The sequence below is a fragment of the Rhamphochromis sp. 'chilingali' genome (genome assembly GCF_963969265.1).
Source record: "Rhamphochromis sp. 'chilingali' genome assembly, chromosome: 1".
In the NCBI taxonomy this organism is placed as follows: Eukaryota; Metazoa; Chordata; class Actinopteri; order Cichliformes; family Cichlidae; genus Rhamphochromis; species Rhamphochromis sp. 'chilingali'.
Genome location: NC_137929.1, coordinates 44,834,477 through 44,853,643, shown reverse-complemented (window position 1 = coordinate 44,853,643; position 19,167 = coordinate 44,834,477). Strand labels below are relative to the sequence as shown.

At 40.8% G+C, this 19,167-nt stretch overlaps 1 protein-coding gene across 4 annotated transcripts in view; it reads right to left on the bottom strand.

The window, feature by feature from the left end:
- Nucleotides 1–19,167, bottom strand: part of col4a6 (collagen, type IV, alpha 6) — a 149,813-nt gene that overhangs the window by 25,623 nt on the left and 105,023 nt on the right. For 3 of the 4 annotated variants that reach the window (XM_080893882.1, XM_080893885.1, XM_080893884.1), the window contains exons 5-13: nt 10,914–11,048; nt 9,834–9,878; nt 9,473–9,592; nt 9,296–9,352; nt 8,021–8,065; nt 7,775–7,837; nt 6,784–6,819; nt 6,615–6,656; nt 1,704–1,796 (exon numbers count right to left, since the gene is read on the bottom strand). In XM_080893882.1, the coding sequence (XP_080750008.1) occupies nt 1,704–1,796; nt 6,615–6,656; nt 6,784–6,819; nt 7,775–7,837; nt 8,021–8,065; nt 9,296–9,352; nt 9,473–9,592; nt 9,834–9,878; nt 10,914–11,048 (636 nt within the window). Of the gene's footprint in view, nt 1–1,703; nt 1,797–3,000; nt 3,091–6,614; nt 6,657–6,783; nt 6,820–7,774; nt 7,838–8,020; nt 8,066–9,295; nt 9,353–9,472; nt 9,593–9,833; nt 9,879–10,913; nt 11,049–19,167 lie in introns of all 4 variants that reach the window. The other variant, XM_080893883.1, reaches the window with a different exon arrangement.

Here is a 19,167-nt window from a genome sequence, read left to right as displayed (position 1 = left end):
TTTGCAAATTGTTGAACCTCTGCCCTGCATTACTTCTGAGAGGCTCTTTTTATATCCAGTCATGTGACTCACCTTTGGCCAGTTAACCATTTTTCTTAACATTACGCATTTTCTCAGCTATTCATAAAATATTTGCAAATCATTGCATTCAGTTCTTATCTAGAGCACATTTAAAGCGTCACAATTTGGGGGATAAGTGGGTTTTGTATTTAATTGTGCTAAAATCAGGATCGTCTGCGAAAGTCATAGTTTGCTGGACAGTCAAGTAGACGTACTCCTCTTGTTGAAATGCATGCAGCACTGTTGTGCCTCAAGTCTGTTGCATGTAATTTAATAACAGTGACTGTTAGTGCCTCCCTAATTTACAGTTTTGATGAAGTGGAATTAAAGACGTCATTTTTCCACATCTTTTCCTTCCATTTGTCTCTTATTCACGTAGCCTGAGGTTTATTATTTGACCTTCCAGCTGTGAAACCTTTACTGACTCAGGCATGCAAAAGGTCTTATAAAAGTCTGGAGATCACTGAGGTCTCGGAGCAAGAGCTACCAAAAGAAAGGGTTGTCATTATCGTGACGTTTGTGGCGTTTTTCCATCGCTGTGCGGCTGTGATCTGATTTAATCCTGCTTCAGTCTGATAAAAACAACACCTTGCTAAGAAAACGGTCTCATGCAGCTCGTCATTTAACAGCTTAATGTGGCTGCTGCTGTCTGCTTAGACCCTAAAGCACTAACATGGGGTGATTTCACCCACGCGGTGAGTAAATATCACTCAGTGGTATTTCCCAGGGGAATTCATATGCTCAAAAGGTATATAGTCAGCTGGTCACCTTCACCCTTCCAATTTTTTGTTCTTGTTGTTCATCTATCCTACTGTTTTCAGTGATGCAGGGAGTCTGTCACCTCCCTGGAAAAGGATCACATTTCCCAGGAAAAAGTTTCCATTTTTCTTTTATTTTTGTAGATTTTTTTCTCTTTGATACCTTTTTTTGTAGAGGGGAAATAAAAGAAGAGTCCTTTTTGCCGTGCATTTTTCTACTTTAATACGTTTTGGGAAGCATGTTTTAACTGATTTATTATATCAGGGGAAATGTTCCCTGACATTAGCGATAGCGTTACAAAACTAGATGTTAGTGTTGTGAATGCGTTCAATATAAAGCTGCAGCATTAGCATAGTGTTGGTTTTTAACTTTCTGAGTGGCCATAGGCTCAGAAACTATTCTGCTCACCTCTACAAACAGAAGGTAGATGCATTCGCACAAAGTCTTGGTAAAGGACAGGAAGCTTTTTGCTTGTGTTTATATTGATCAGCCACGCTGGAGCGTGCTTTGGTTGCATGAAGCAAAAACAATATGTGTTGGGCAAATAGAGAGCTCGCTTTTCAAGAAATCTGCTAGATGACCATCGCTGTCATGTGGCAATAATTAAAAATCTACTTTTCCCAGTGACACATGGACATAACAGGAAGTCTTGGTTTGGATGTGTCGGTTACACCAAAGAAAAATGTCAGTTTCTCTCATTCATAAAGCAGTGAACTTGGGAGAAAAGTATGTAAGTAAGTGAAGCATACAAGTTTACCAACACATGATGGTGTCGATCACTTTCAGGCTGTTGCCACCATTAAAATGACTTTTTTATGTTTGAAACTGATTTTTTTGTGACAGTGAAATAAAACGCTAATTATGACTCGTGTTTCCCAACAAACCTGCATTCCTTTGTCTCCTTTGGGAAAACCCACAAACTCCACAACGCCATTGATCATTGGCTGGCCGGGGTCACCAGGCAAGCCCATGTCGCCCTGGATGCGGTGACCAAGGAAGAAAGAGCTGTTTACGCTGACGAAGCGCGGGAAAAAACAACCCCAGCTTTTGGAACGTTTAGGGGAAGAGAGGGCAGACTGTGGACTGGAGGATGGACGGCATGAGGCCGCGCAGGAAGCGGCTGAAGAGAGCACAGGCCGAGGAGAGGAGCGAGGAGCTTTATGGATGAGGATGAAGAGAGGCTGGTGTTTGTTGTTTCTTTACAACTTTAATCCTACTTACAGAAACTTTGAAGGAGGTTCAGACAGTAATAGTCAGATTCAATTTTAATTTTTTTTAACTAATTATAAACAGATTTGATTTCTTTTGGCAGATCTCCTCATGTTTCCAAAATTGTCTGTACTCAAGATGTGTCAGTCTGTGTCATGTGTTTGAAAGCTACCAAAAAATTTAGGATCAATAGTTTGAACTTGAAAGCTCAGACATGCTGAGTTTATAACAGTTTATAAAAGTTTATAACAGAAACTTTTCACTAGGGTCCACTTTGCCGTCTTCACTAGACTGCAGTTTAATGCATAAACGTTATAAGCCTCAAACACATTGCACAATGACAACACATCCCAAGGAAGAAAAACTATTTTATCCAAACACCTTTCACAATAAAAGCTTCCTAGTTTTGGTGCAGAGCAATTTTTACTGAACCTAAACTCAGTGGTTTTCCAGCAGTTAATGATTCAGCACCTTTAATGCCATAGTTTGTCTCTCACACTCACAGTCTGCAGCATCTGTGTTGCTTTCATTACTTTTATTACAGCTGTAAAACAAATATGGGATAAATACTGTATTTCTTAAATGATCTTAATAAAAAAAATCAGGTTGGCTGAAAAATGTAAATGATTTTTTCTCCAAATTCTGATTAAAGATGCACGACTGCTGCTCTCTGTGAGTCTGGACAGTGATGACCGACCTCTCCTCCACCTCTCCCCGTGTCTCCTCACGTCCTCCCTCAGCTCCTTGTTTCCTCCCTCCAGCACGTCCTCCTCTCTGAGGTTTGTAAGGTTTGCTGCAATCACTGCTCCTCTTCTTTATTAGACCTTTGGCCTGCCTACTGCTGCATCGTTGCACTTCTTTCTTTTGGTTACTTTCTGCAGTGAAACCCCCACCACATCCTTGCGTGTGTTTTTGTGTGTCTGTTGTGTTAGCTCAAAAACCTTCGCTCCTTCCCTTCCTTTGCTGTGTTACCTTATCTCCTTTGTAGATAGTGAGTGTTTTTGGGCCGCTTAGCGACGTGTCGCCGGGACTACCCCTGGGTCCGGGAAGACCCACGTCACCCTAGAGTCCGAAATACACACGAAACACACTGTTAGCCAATCAGGAGACGCAAAGAGCAGAGGAGGGGAATGAAGGAAGGAAGGAGAGAAGGGGAGAGGAAAAGGAGAGAATGGGAGGATTATTTTACTGAAGCAAAGGTGAGAAAATAGCATCAGCACCTTGAAAAATCACATTAAATTATATTCACTGAACAGAGCAGATCTGGACTCTCAGTACAGTGTGAAGCAGAGTAGCATCAGATGCAACTAATGTTAATCAAAGTTAATCTAACCTGCTGTTATGCATATAAATGTGCACACAGTCGATAAGGGACATCAGTCCTTATATTGAAAGTAGATCTTTTTAAAGCTTCTTTAGGCGAGAAGGTGACACCTTCACAATCTGTATGCTGTACAACATGAGGTGTATCACTCCTCTGGTTTTCCACCTGGAGACAGCGTTTACACTACAGTCTGCCTTTGGTGGCAGCTGTGACATTTAGCTGTCGCCTCATTGCGCTGACACACAAAATAATTGTCTAATTTTATCCATTCTGGACTTTCACAATGAAAACCTTAACGTCTTCAGCTCGACCTCCTGTTCTTTTGTCTTCGAACCATACACCATTTCAGGTCTCACTAACATATTTTAAATCTTCTCTTTCCCACTTGCGGTTATCCTTCTGTCACAAATCACCTCTGACACTCGGCTCCACCCACTCCCACTTGACTGCACTCTCTTTTCTACCTCTCTTGTGCACTGCTCCTTGATTGAATGCTTGACCTCAGGTACCTTGACCACCTTTGCTTCTTGCATGTTCACCTTTCCACCTGTCTCCCTCTTATTCACAGACATGTATTCTGTCCTGCTTATACTGACTTGCCCTTTTCTCCCCAGAGCAGACCTCCACCTGCTCCCAACTCTCACTGCAGATCACAGTGTCATCTGCAAACATTGTAGTCCGCAGAAACTGCTGCCTTACAGTTGGACTCTTTTCTGTCATATAAATTTACTGCATTTTAGAAAAAGAAAAAGGAGGCAAAAAAAGAGGGTAAAATATAAATATAAGGCTCAAAAACAGATTAGAGAAGGTAAAGGAATAATAGCCGTGATAGATAAAAAAGAAGAAAGCTTAGTGACACTTTATATATTATAGTCAGTGTATAAAAATTCAAGGCCAGAATTAAAGAGAAATACACATGCTGCACATTTGTTTACTGAAAAAAGGTGTAATTCAATCCTAAAAGTGCATTTCACCAGGCTGGAGAAGATCCAGCTGTTTCCACATTCACTTCATCCCTGTTTTTATCCTTGCTCAGTCGCTACGGGTTTTGGTTGATCACAGCATGCATGCAGTGTGTGAGGAAGATGAATGTTAGTAGCACCTGTGCCATTTGTTCAATCGGTATGGGCGGGTGTGTGGATTGATGAGCGGGTGGTGAATAAGAAGTCAAGGAGTGGGAGAATGACCTACAAGTCTCAGCAATCATCACCAGAGGCCTGATGTGGTCAAGATGGGTAAATAAAATCATACAGGAAGCAGGAGCGAGTGGTTGCAGCACCCAGTTACAGCCCACAGGTTACAGTCCTCCAGAGTGACAACTCAGAAATTTCAACTGGTAAAAGTCCAGGGTGGGATAGACTCACATAAAGTCAGCTGGGATTAGCTCCAGCCCACTCGCAAATCTGAACTGGAGAGGTGTTTTTAAAACTGGATGGATGGGACGAATTTTGGGTGAATTATGGTGAGAAATCTCTGAGCTGTCATTCAACAATAAAGAAATCAGTCCGTGAAGCCACTGGACATCGGACAAACTCCCCGATCTAAAGAAAAGAAAAGAAATTGCCAAAATAATTGAACTTGGAGTTGAGCTGGTCAGGATTAAGCTGAGCGATCTGTCTCAGGGAGTCTGCGTTTGTCTCAGCGGCAGCACGGATCACATGAAGAACAAACCAGACCGAAACAAGCAGAGGCTCATGTGATTGTTTTTATCATTCAGGAAACAGATGCAAAAATCAGTCCAACACATGTGTCAAGAAGAGGATGGAGAGAGGAGGAAGGTGGAGGGATGCAGGAACGGGTGGGGTTAAAAGGAGAAGGAGGGAGGGATGCAATGGACGGAAGAAGAGCAGGCTGTGCCACCACCAAAATGTTAACATGCACGGCATTAAATCAATGAACTTTAGTGTCATTCGAGCCGACACACACACACACACACACACACACACACACACACACACACACACACACACACACACACAGCTGGAGCACTTAAAGCCTGCTGTTGTCATTAGTGGTTGTAGAGCAGTGATTGCCAAAGTGTCAGTTGGGGCCCCCTGGTGGACTTTGCAGGTACTGCAGGCATGCCACAGTAACACTGTGTACTAATTCTATCATGAATATGAAATTATCACTTATGAACAAAGTGAATTAAAGCAGAATTTTCTGGCTTTAAGGGGGCCACAGCACTTTTCCCTTTGGGAATGGCTGCTTTACAATATAGAATCCATAACATTTTACTACAAAACAACGTGAAACGGTGGTTAAAGAATGTTTTTCACCAACATAATGACTTATATCTGAGCTCTGCTTTAATAGCAGTTTATTATTAGCATTTGGGTCCCCGTGAGGTTAAAAACAAGTTTTTGCTCCAACAAATAGAAAGATTTTTTCTTTCTTTGGAAAGAAACTGGGGGCAGACATTTATATACATCTTATAGTGATTCTTCCATCAACAAATAAATGTAACTTGGTATAAATTCTAAAAGGAGACAAAGCTATTTCCTGCATGCCCTCACTGCTGATTTCCTGTTTCTCCTTTCTGTGACATGAGACTACATCCTAATCTTAAACACAGACTGTACAGAAAAGATGAGTCACAGGCTTATTTTTCTGCAGTCAAATGTGTTTAGCGAGCAGTGGACGTTTTGCTGACTTGTCAATCACAAGGCTTTCATACCTTAAAGCCCACCCTTCTTTATACTGTGCTGTTAATCTTTTTTTCTTTTCAAATGTTCCCTTTATCCCTCCATCCTCCTCTGTCACATCTGCATGCCCACCTTCACTAGAGCCACACATCTTCCCTGAAGTCTTCCTCTTGTCCTCCTGACCGGCAGCTCCATCTTCACTGTTCTTCCCTCCTCTGCACATATCCAAACCATCTCAGCCTTGCCTCTCTTTAACCGTCTTCAAGCTGCTCAGCCTGAGCTGTTCCTCTGATGCACTCATTTCTAACTCTGTCCAATCTGCTCACGCTTCTGTTTTACTCTGAGTAGGAATCTAACTTATAAAACATGCTTTTGCAGATAAAACCATAAAAAATTAACACATAGATAGTTACACTGACTGTGGCAAACTTTAGACGCAGAACACTTTGCTTCCATATTTGTAGCATAAAGGGAGCACAACCATGGTTCCTGTTTGCGGTCTTTTTTACACGTGTGCGATGAATGAATCACTGCCACGAGCAGCATCAGCAGTGCTGCTTGTGTACGTGTGACTTAAATTGATGAATCTGTTGTGAGCTCTGTGGTTTACAGCGTACCTTGTCTCCTTTCTCTCCTTGAGATGCGTCACTACGGCTCCCCTAAAAACAAAAAAGGTTCATATGTACTTCTGGACAACAATGAGAGAATAAGAGAGGCTACCAAAAGGCAGCCATTTGTCTAAATTCAAAGAAATGATATGTCCCTTTAGTGTACCATTATACTTACCATTGGCCCTGGGGGACCGGGAGGACCTGGTGGGCCCTATAAACAGGACAAAGAGTCAGACTAAGCTTAATAAGTTAAAGATAAATAAACCTACATTCTGGCTTTAATGTGACTGGAACTAACTTATCACAGGGTTTGCAGGTTATACCTGTCATGGTCCTGGGTCCCCTGACCCAGCGTTTTTAGTTCCTTGTGATGTTTGTAATATTGTACTTGTGTGAGTTATCTTATGGTTTCTAGTTTCGCTCCCTTGCCCTTCATGTTTCTCTGTGTCCCCTCTGTTCTGTGTAAGTCTGTGTCTGTATGTTTGAGTTCCCCTCTGTGTCTTTCGGTTCTTAGAGTCCTCTGCCTTATGGTTTATGTCTCTGTGTTTCTTAGTTGCTGTCTCCACTGTGTCAAGTTCGCGTCTCTGTGTGATCCTTCCTGTTTTACTTTGAAGTTCCATGTCTTATGTGAATGTGTCCTGCTTTGCTTGTCTCGTCAGTCCTGATTTCTCCCAGCTGTGCCCTCCTTCTGTGTCTCATTCCCTCGTTATCCCTCTGTGTATTTAAGCCCTGTGTTTCTCTTTGTCAGTGTCGTAGTCTCCCTCATGCTGTGTGTGATTCTCCCCGTGGTTCCTGGTATACTTTATGTTTAGCTTTCCCAGTTTAGTTTAGTGCTGTTTTTGTGTTTCACCGTTTGCCAGCATTAAAGCTGTGTTTTTGAGTTTACGTTTTGTCTCCGTGAGTTTGCGTTTGGGTCCTCTCCTGCCTGCCACACAGCCGAATCATGACAATACCACTTTTAAGCTAAAATAATGTGCTACTAATATCTCTAAGTTTTAAACACGCTGTTACATAAAACCTAAATGCCTTCTTGCATAGAACTTTTATGAATGTACGATATTTAATAAAGCAATATTAAAGCAATCGTGTAGATTGCTTTAATATTGGTAAATGTAGATGCAGGGATCGGTCTGAGGAAGAGGAAACAGATAAATGAGTTTACATACTGGGTATCCTTCAGGTCCTTCGGGACCAGGAAAACCGACTGGACCATAAAGACCTTGTAAACCCTGCAGACATAAAACAAATGAAAACAAACCCACGTTACACAGCAGTGCTGTTTTCACTGTGGTGTAACATTATTTTAGACCACACATTGCTAACATCCAGTGCATATTTCACAGAGCTCAGTCGTACTACTACTTGCATTAAATATTTATGCTGTTGGGTGAAATAGTGAAAGAAACTCTTACAGGTGGGCCAGGGGGTCCTGGGTCACCCGAGGGACCCTGTATGGCCTAGATGAGGGCAATAAAGAGAAGAGCAAACAATAAATAAGATGCACCAACACCTCTGCACACATGGCAGAACACGGTCGTCTTCATTTGTGGCAAACATTGGGATTTTTATTCATGGTTATCAGCAGGAGTCAAAGTGGGCTCAATGCCACTCCAGCAGCTTCGGTAAATCAGAACTTAAATCTGTTAGCAGCTTTCAATAAACTGTATCAGGCTGGCAGTCGATCCAGCTGATGCCATCGAGTAACGTCGTCCTGCTGCACGCAAACGTTCTGTCTGTTCACTCATGTCATGTGTTCATGCTGCAAATGTCAATAAAGTTGTGCCACAGTAACCCGTTTCCTTCATATGCTGGGTAATTTGCAGTTCAATGTGTCAAAGAGATCAACAAATATCACCTAAATTAAAAACTCTTTCAGTGCAGGTTTATGTTTGTTTGTTTTTAGGTTGTTGGACTTTTTCCTCAATAAAGATGTTGCTGAACTTGTGGTTGTTAGTTTCAGTTTGTGTTAGAGTTTATTGACAAATTGAGATGCTTAGAAAATGCAAAGAAAACACATACAACAACATTTACTAACCACACATCTGTGTCTCGTTACCTTCCATTACCCTGATTACCCTTTTATGTACAAATAGTGTTGTCATTTCCTCAGGCTCTGTCGTCATCACTCTGTGTTCCTAGCCTCTTTATAAAGTATCACAGGCTTAATTTACCTCTTTATTTCATGAACTCTGACACGTTTTGTTTACATCTGCCTGCCTGTGACTCGACATTTGGATCGCTTTGATCAACAACCACTCATCAATGACCGCTGGAGGAAATCTGAACTATCAATTGCGGGAGAATTATCTTTGTGAAAATATTAGTAACCTTTGCTTCACTTTTCCACACCTTCAGTTGTCCTACTGACTACTGAAATAAAGTTTATTTAGATAACCAATCAAAACTCAAATATTAAGTGGTTTTACTGCTAGAGAGGACTTCCTTTTCTTTCTAATCCATAGCTTCCCTATATGGAGATTGTGATTGTATGTGTAAGGATGATGGGATGGGGGATTAAGGAGGAAAAGATGCAGGAACTAAAAGATTTGTCCAACCTAATAAAAAATTAGAGTAATGGAAGTGGAAAAGTAAAGTTTTTGCAATATTTTGATACTGCAAACAGCTGAACTGCCTTGGTAAAGAGATCAGCCTGTGAGCAGCATCAGTGTGCATGAGTGGGAGCTTACAGCATTCTCCGAGATGAATACAGGCTCTCCTTTCTGACCCTTGGGCCCACTCAGCCCCTGTTGGAGGCAAACACAACATCAGTATCTCTGTCTCTGTATGTAAATATAATATTCGAAGTATTGCTATACGTGAGATTAAAATATGTGAGGTGAATGAAACAGGATGTCTTTCCGTACAGGAAATCCACTGGTGCCAGGGTATCCCCTCCCAAAGCCGGGATCTCCAGGATCTCCTCTGGTCCCGTTACAGCCGTCCAGTCCCGGTGGTCCTCTGCTGCCCGGCTGACCAGGGTGACCCTGCACAGCGAAGGATAATAAGGACATGATGACAAATTATAATTTGACCTCTCATTAGAATATTTACATTTCCATGATCATTTTTTTCTATATTCCTGCACTTTTTACACAATATGATCTGGAATTTTTAATGTGAAGGACGAGGAAGAGAAAAAAATCTGAAAAAAACTTGATGTTATCTTTAATGACAAGAAACCTCATTAAGGAAATTAATGGATACCGTTTGCATCTGTTTACTTACAGGCACACCATCACTTCCTTGGAATCCAGGCACTCCCATTGGTCCCTGCAAAGATAATAAATACTTTAAATATACAATAACTTTAAATGGAGACACCTTGTGGGAAAAACATGCAACTGCGTGCTTGGTGTAGAAAATCTGAATGTACAATGTTTGCATGAAGCATTATATTTAGCAAACTGCGATATTATTAAAAAAATGTATTTGCTAATTAGTTATACACAGTATGTGCATACATCATGGATCTTTTCATTAGGTACGCCTTGCTGATACTGGACTGGACCATATTTTGCCTTCAGAACAGCTTTAATTCTTCATGGCACAGATTCAATAAGGTGTCGAAAACACTGCTCAGAGATTTTGTTCTCAGATTATTCTGTAAACTCCAGAGATGCTTTTGTGGTCACTGAGATCACATTTCTTACATATTCTGAAGCCCAGTTTGAACATGTCTACATGCCACGTGGAGTTGTGATTAGCTCATTAAATGTTTGCATTAACTTAGATATTTTGTAGTAGATGTATTTTACCCTCTATAGCCAGACCCGATGCTGGCATCAGACAGGTGTCTTGCTAATGTTTTTAAAAACACCTGTAACTCCAGTAACTGCTGAATGTTTTGCTAAATTAAAAGAATTCCAACGGTTCTTGAAAGCAGCGACTCTGCACGTGTCAGGGATATTAGGGTCATTACGGTAATCCCGAGAAGAAGGTTGGTTGAGAGAAGAGAAAGTGAGTGAGTGAGAAGCAGCTCTACAGAAAACAAACATTTGAATGTGGGTTTATTTTACTTTGTTTTTTTTATTATTTTGTTTTTTCTGCTTTCTGTGATATTCGTTGAGATTTGGATGTGCAGCCCTACCAGGGATTACCATAATGACATCACAGGAAAAGAACAGAAATGATGCTTTCAGGAACTGCTGATATTTTTTGTGCTAATGTTTCCTTTGATCTAAAAGTTTGACCTAAAACCAGCACTCCCATTGGTTTTAATGGGTTAACAAGGTGGCCACTGAGTGAACGAATCACATTTAATGGGAAAAACAAATTACAACCAACGTAAAGATCTGAAGCACCTACTTTGTCTCCCTTTGGACCCGACGGTCCTTTCAGCCCAAGGTGGCCCTTCTCTCCTTTTGGCCCAGAAGGCCCAAGGACCCCACGTGGCCCATCCTGTCCAGACGGTCCAACTTCACCGAGAGTTCCTGGACGACCCTGAGAGCAAAGAGAAGACATGATCACTGTTCACCAAACTGCAAGCAGAAAAACCTAGACTGCACACCCACGGGGAGAGTTAACATGTGAGTGTGGCTCACGTGTAGTCCATGTAATAACACAAGTAGTGATATGTGGTCCTAGTAGAGGCACAGCTACTGTAGGTTCACATTCAGTTAGAGAATACAAAGAAATTACAGTAAAATTAATGAAAAATACATTTTAGTCTTGAAAGAGCCAAAAATTCATGTTGTCTAAATGACTCACACAGCTCACAGGTGCACCGCTCAGTCGTGACCACAGGAGGGCAGCATAAACACAACAAACACTAACAGGTGGCTCTACTTCAGGCAAACGCACACACACTCACACAGCACCCAGAAGTACTGACAGCCTCCCATTAGCTCACATTTTAAGCAGTTTGACTGGATAAGGAGAGGGGAGATGAACAGAGGGAGGAGTGGGCAGAGAGTGGGACAGATGTTTGTGAAGGTTTAACTTCACAGCTAAAAAAGCTAACAGAGGCCATTTTAAGCCCTTGTTATTATGTAAATGCCGCAAGAAAAAACCCCAAGAAAAACATAAATCCAGTACGAAAACAAAATCCATAGTAAGCTTGTCTTATATCATAAACTGAAATAAGAGTGCAGTTTCTACGTGCAAAGAATGCATGTAAAAGAATGCAGCGACATGCAAAGAAATGGGCTCGTAAACTCATTATGAATAAATAATAGATTTAAATTTCCTTGAGAATATAAACTGCGGCACGGTGGTTAGCACTGTTGCCGCACAGCAAGAAGGTCCTGAGTTCAATTCCAACATCAGGCCGGGGTCTTTCTGTGTGGAGTTTGCATATGTGTGGAGGATAGACATCAGTAATAATCTTAGACGAATAATTGTTGCTGCCCATTAATGTGGGAATGGCTATAAGGCAAAAATGCATGTGAACAAACAACCAGCCTTCAGCAGAATGACTTAAAAAGAAAAGAGTCAACATATTGCAATGGTCCAGTCAAAGTCCAGATATGAACTTTGCTGAAATGCTGGTGTGGGACCTTAAGAGAGCTGTGCATAAACAAACGCTTGCAAACCTCAATGGACTGAAGCAACGTTGTAAAGAGGAGTGGGCCAAAATTCCACAACAACAATGTGAGCCACTCATAACATCATGAAGGAAACAAGTGATCCAAATTATTGCTGCTAAACGAGCTAAGCTACTGAATCATAGGGTATACAACGTTTTTCACACTGCTTCTGCAGTTTGGCCTAATTTTTGCTACATAAACAAGAACACAGTGTAACACATTGTGGGCTGTTCTTCACTTCAGGTTGTATTTACTCAATTTTGGACCAGATGTTATTTTATTATGTGTGAAACCTTGGAATTCAAGGTGGGTGTACTTGCCTTCTCGTGTTTAATGGCAACTTTTTCAACTTTAATGACAGTAATTAAATAACTCACATTAATATCAGTGCGTTTTTAATGTGTGGCAGTGAAACACCTGCTAGCAGAATTTTGCTGTAAGTTTACAGGTAAAAACAAATTTACAGGGTTTTCACTTAAACACTGTAAATGTGTTTGTCTTTGTAAAGTGACAGTGATGCCAGACTGGTCTTTGTCACACTGTCTTACCTGAGCTCTCAGCTCTTTTTCCAGCCTCAGGGCAGGCAGGTAGTGCTTAATGACAGGGCTGTGCCAGCCTGCCTGAGTTGTCTGGCCCATAGTTCACACTCACACCTGGTTTCACCCAGGGAAAATATGCAGGGATCCCATAGGAAGCTGCTTTCTTTCACGCCTTTCCTTTCATCCCTCATTCCTCCATCACTCCTTATTGAAACAACTGCTATACATCATTTCTTCTCCCTCTTTCTTTTTGGTTCTCCTTTCCTCTTCACCTTCCACCAACTTCCTACTGCTTAATCTCTGACCTGTCTTCCTCCCAGCTGTCATCACAGTTTAAGCAACATACACCTATAAATGTCTTAGCAGACCTCCAACCACTGGGTTAAGTATCTCTTTGTTTATTTAAAACTCAGCAGGTCATGGGGTCACCTTGTCCAAAGGCTCCACTGTCTTTTTAGTTTCTATTTTCAGGTCATGGGTCACTTTCAAAGCGTCTGTCTGGCCTTACATAAAAGGTGAGAGGTGAAGAGTTGGTTAAGGTGAAAAGACGATCTGGTGTCAGTTAGTGAACAGTGTTTTTTCTGCCTCAACCAAAAAAAGATGTTTACAAGCTTGTAAAATAACCAACAAATGCTAAAAATGGCTTCAAAACCGAAATCTCTGAAAGTCTGAGCTGTTTATTGTCCCTGACTCTTTGAGGGAGGTTCTGAGGGTTTAAGGCATCTGTGTATTCCCTAACATGGTATGGTTTTAAAAAACTGAGAGAGGAGGGGGAAGAGAAGAGATGAAACAAGAAGGTGGGTGAAACCGCCATAAAAACAGTTACATGTAGTTTTAAATAACATCCAGGCAGTTTAATTTGCCATAAATTTAAAGCTGCTCTAAAATTCACCAGGGGGATTAGAACGAGTCTTTTCAACTCAACTTTATTTATATTGCAAAGTAAAAATCCTACAATAATAGAGGGAAAACCACAACAATTAGAAAACCCCCTATGAGCCAGCAGTTGGTGACGGTTGGAAGGAAAAACTTCCTTTCAGCAGGAAGAAACCTCTGGCAGACCCAGGCTCAGGGAGGGGCATCCATCTGCCGTCACTGGTTAGGGGTGAGGGGACGAAGACAGGAAAATAGACACTCTAATTTAAAAGTAGAGTGGGTGTCCGTCTCCTAAATCCAAACTGGGAGCTGGTTCCATAAAAGAGGGGCCTGAAAGTTGAAGGCTCTGTCTCCCATTCTACTTTTAAATATCCTAGGAGCCACAAATAAGCCTCCAGTCTGAGACCAAAGTGCTCTTGTGATCAAGTATGTGACCTTGTATGTGAGGAGCGGGAAATTCAATTCTGGATTCAAAAAAGAACCAATGAGGGGGGAAAACCAATATGGAAGAAATCTACTCTCCCAATCAATGACTGTTCAAACAACTGTCCGGTCTTGCTTCTACAAGGACTTTGGTGCTAGACTGTACAGTGGGTTCAATGAAGGAGAACAGACCTCACAAGATCACAGTTTTATTTATCTTCAAAAACAGCTTCTTGATGCATCTGGAAACAGAGCTCAAAGCTGGAGATGAATCAGCTAGAGCAATGGAAGTAAATTAACAAGCCATCCATGCACTGAGTGTTTCTTCTTTCCTCGCCTTATTTCACTCTCTAAGTGTTTAAACAGCACTCTGCATTTAATTATTAGTTATCTTTAATCTCTGGCTCTCTTCTTGCCTGACTTTGCTGTCTGATTGTTGGGGTCTTCTCTGTTTTACCTCACAAAATAAATCGAGGACTGTTGTTGTGATTTGGAGCTATATAGGTAAGATTGAATTAAGTAGTTAAATGGCTTTTAATTAAGTATATGTCTAGCTCTGCTTTTTGTAGACAAGGAGACAAATTTTATCGTTGATCTTTCCCCCTGCCAGCATCTCCCTGAGTCCCGACACCGTCTCATTTGCCAGTTGGCATCCCTGTTTGTTTTCATGCCATCCCGTCGGGTCTCCGCCCGGCTCTTCCAGTCCTTCCATCCTCATCACCTTCCAGCAGACTAGTCAGTTTGTAGGCCCAAATCCCTACCAGCATAATGGGCACAATGGACCCTATTCTGGCCCACTAAGCTCTCTGGACTTGCTGCTCCCATCGAGCATACCTCACTTCCTGATAGAGGAGAGTGCTTGGACAGACAGATTCTAGCCAACATTCGTGTGATAACCAGTGTGTGTGTATGTGTGCTGTTTATGAACACACACGCATGCAAACGCGAACACACGCCCTCGGGCCCTTGGAGGGTTTATCCGCACACATTGTTCTGTGAGCCGGTTGTGCTATGGGGAAGATTTTAGCTGTCACACCGCATGCTCACTTGGGTTTGATGATGGGCTGAAGATGAGGCAAGGGGTGGGCAAATGATAGGTCTTTGGGTGCAAGTTTAATCAGCAAACCAGTCTGATAACCCAATTATGGTTGGAGCCAAATGAATCGGCAGAACCTCAAACGCCTTTGCCAAAAAGGCAGAGTGAAAATACGGGCTGAAAGGATGGGACTCTTGATGCCGTTAAAGGTGAAACAAGGTGCAAGTCTTCAGCTCCCACACTCCGTCCATTTAAAATTACAGACAAAAGAGAAAGAAGGAAATCCTCCTTAGATGGGAATGTTTGGGTTAGGTCTATTCACTAATGGTCCGACTGCAAACCTAAACATCTCGTTTATCCCAGGCATGTTTGTCCTGCTCCAGATGACTGAGGATAAACCAACCACAGACAGAAAGTGAAAGTAAAGCCTCAATTTTTTTAAGCAAATTTAAGACTAATCACATGGTTTCTTTTCCCAGAAAACAGTTCAGTGGCCTGGTATTTATGTATGTATGGCTGTGAAAGTTGTCACTCCATAAACATAAAAAAATGACCCAGCTGACCTGGACAAGCACTTGAAAACTTTTAACACTTTGAATTAACTGCTGAAAAACATCCAAACATTTTCAGCTGCTCCACAACTCATCCCGAGTAGCTCCAAGCCTCTGCGCGGCTTCCAGATTTTTTTCTTTGTGTGATATCGGACCAAACATTCAAGAGTTTAATTTCAAATCAATACAGCATATAAGCTCATGATACATTTCTTTTTATTGCTGACATAAATAAAGCAACAAAGCTTAAAAATTGTGAGATATTTCTTTAGCTTCTCCTTCATTAACTGTCTGGCTGAAATAATTTACTGTTTTGTCAATTTGCTCTACTTTCCAAAACCCTGAAGATTTTTAGTTCACAAGTGAAAACAGCACAGCCGAGAGGCTGGTCAGTGAGCCCCAACAACCTCCGATCACTTGGAAAAGATGTATATTTCCTAATTGGTTGATTGCTGGCTGTCACTGGGTATAACTGGTTGCAAAGAGATACACTTCACAAATACAGATAGATGGTGTTCTACACACAACCTCCTTTTGATTGTACTGATTGCTGCCAGGCTCCTGCAATTTCTCAAAATTTGCATGGAAAACTCGGCTGCCTGCAAACACTTGCCAACTACTCACCGAGTGGTACTGTAACATGAAACATTGCTGCAGAAACAGCCGATGCCTTCAGTGTAAAAGTAGTACCTTACCGCTGTAACCAACTTGGTTCAAAGGTTGTACATTGCTTTTGGTTTCCACTCTCCTTCTGTTAGTTTTACTGCTGCTTAGCAAGTAGTTGGCAAGTGTTTGGAAACAGGTTGGCAACTTGCATGCAAACTATGGGTGACTGTAGCTAGCGACCAAAGTATATGCAGGAAGCCTTTGGTGCAGTACTGTATCCCTCTTTGTGACCATTCTTATTGTTAGCAAGCTCTAACAATCAGTCACTAATATAGAACATGCACCAGTGTGTAAGCCTATATGACTGTAGCTCACATCATCTAGCGATGGTTTCCAAATGCTTGAAAAAGCAACAGTAGCTTGATTAACTAAATCCTAATGCTCTGATGATAAGACCTGTGTATTACCATTTGATGCACATGTATGGGCATATCATGTAATATCACTTCAATTCAATAAACACAACTGAAACTGTTTTCTATTTTTCTATTTCATGCCACTTCATTTTACAGACTTGCTTTTCTTTCTTTGACTTCAGTGCATCTTTGATTCTTTTGGTTTTTATACCTGAAACAAGTTTCTTTGCAAACTTACATTTTTATTTTGGGTAAAGAAACAAAGTGTTTTCAGATATTTTATCAGTTTCCCTTGTGATATAAACATAAAACAGCTTCTTTCGCTATTCATACTTTAGGTATAAAATATTACAGCCAAACTATCATTGAATGTAAGTTAATTAAATGGTAGCCAAAGTTTACTGATTCTGGTTTGCAGTGAAGCTCGCTGCATCAAACTTTCTAATATTTCCTGGTGGAGCTGGATTGTTAGTTTTCAACACACTGTATGGTTTTCATACTCCATAAGACAGATTCCTACACCTCCGCTCTACAATTGACTCCTCTGGGTTTGGTGATGGCTGCCATTACACACAAAGTGTTCTCTGTTTTCACCCAGGTGCTTACCCCACCAGTAAATACCCTATTACTGGTCAGCGGACGATGCCATAAATTTGTGGAGTTTCCTCAGCTGTTGTCCAGGAAGTGAGCAACTTCCTATTTGTTATTTAAATGCAAACTACTATGAATCTCTACAAGAAAGACTAAAACATGAGGTAAAAGTTTCAGAATAGGTTTTTACAGCTGTATATATGGTTTACAGCCTTTTATCCCCTGGTCTTAGAAACTTTAATTAAGTGGTATAACTGGAGCTAAAGCAACATTACACTCCCATGCGTCCACCCTGAAAGTTAGCCCACAATGATGCCAACTGCTCAGAGCAAACAGCACATGTAATTGGCATGCACAACTCATCTAAACCTTTAAAACCTCTAAACCACTGCGCAAGTATTGTAGATAATCAGGTTTGGCTTAAAAACTAATTACAGTAATCAGTGTTGAATTATCTGGTAGGTCGAGACAAATGGAAAATGAAAGAAGAGGAATTTTGTGCTTAAATACTTCAGTTCACTGCAGTATTGCAGTTGCAATAAGCTAAAGTGGATAACAGTAATCCTGTTCTGAGAAAATAGTCTCAACTACACCCCTTTCTCATGATACCATCTTATTTTGACCTTTGTGCTACATTACATTTTAAAGATAAATTATCACAGTGGCGTGTCGGCATCAGTTAACCCCTTAACGTTGTGTGTCATATTTAATGCATACAGCTTTTTTGCCAGTTTTTGGGACTTCGACATCATCGGTGTGAATTTTCCCCCTGAAAAACCTAAATAAATTGCACAATACATTTTTAAGCAATTGGAAGAAAAAAAAACAAATATAGAAATATAGCAAATATAATACAAATTAAATGTCATATATGAAAATTGAAATGTGATTTATTTTTAAACAATAAAAAAAATAAAGTTAAATATACACTATTTTAAAAAACCAAACAAATTTTCTGGCAATTATTTCATGATTCAGGCTTTAAAGGGTTAAAAAAAAGAGTAAAAAGAAAAGGTTAAAGGTTAAAAAGCATTCAAAGATAAAAAACATGGGTGAAAATCATACAAACTGTAAGCAACAAATGAATCCTGTTGTATCAGCAAAAACAAGACAAGTTATACCAATCAAACATCCCAAAACTAAAGGTGGATTAGCTACGAGTGGAAAAAATGTCAGCTTTCCTGTTTTATTTAGGAGAGTGTTTCATGAATTTGACCATTTTAACAAGTTTCTGTTTAAATTAAAAGTAAATTTGCAGAATTGTTTTTTTTTTTTAGTAATAAATGTGTTTTCCACACTGCTGTGTTAAGTGAACATGAGGAGTTTAGGTTGCAAACACCTAACTGCGTTAATATTGAGTATCAGTTCAAACAAATGAATGTTGATTTTTTCCCTAATCTCATTGTTGGCATCACAAAGGAAATGCTGTCCCGTCGCGGCAGATGGCCCCGCCCCTCCCTGGGCCAGGTTCTGTTGGAGGTTTCTTCCTGTTTAAAGGGAGTTTTTCCTTCCCACTGTCACCAGGTGCCCTTGCTCAAAGGGAGTTGTCTTAATGTTGGGATTTTCTCTCTATTACTGTAGGCTTTTTACCTTACAATATAAAGTGCCTTGAGGTGACTTTTGTTGTGATGTGGTGCTACATAAATGAACTTTAATTGAATTGAACTGAATTTAAGAGAAGGCAAAAACTTTTGAGCTGAGGTCCATTAAAGTAGGGACCTCAGCTTAAACGTGCTTAAACGTGCTGACTTCAGATGCAAACATTGCGCCTATAGAAGTAATCTAGTATTCACTTCTGTTCTTTGAATCTGGTTTCATAACATTTTTGCTGAATTGTGTCATAGAAACTGTCACTAAAGCTTCTGAAAGTCTGGATTACAGACCAACCTAAAGGTCCAACCACCTCATCCAAATCATATCTGCTCTAATGACGGCTGAGATATCCAAGAATGCACTTTTTTCCGCTCTCTTTGGGATGCCAAACAAGTCTAAAGCT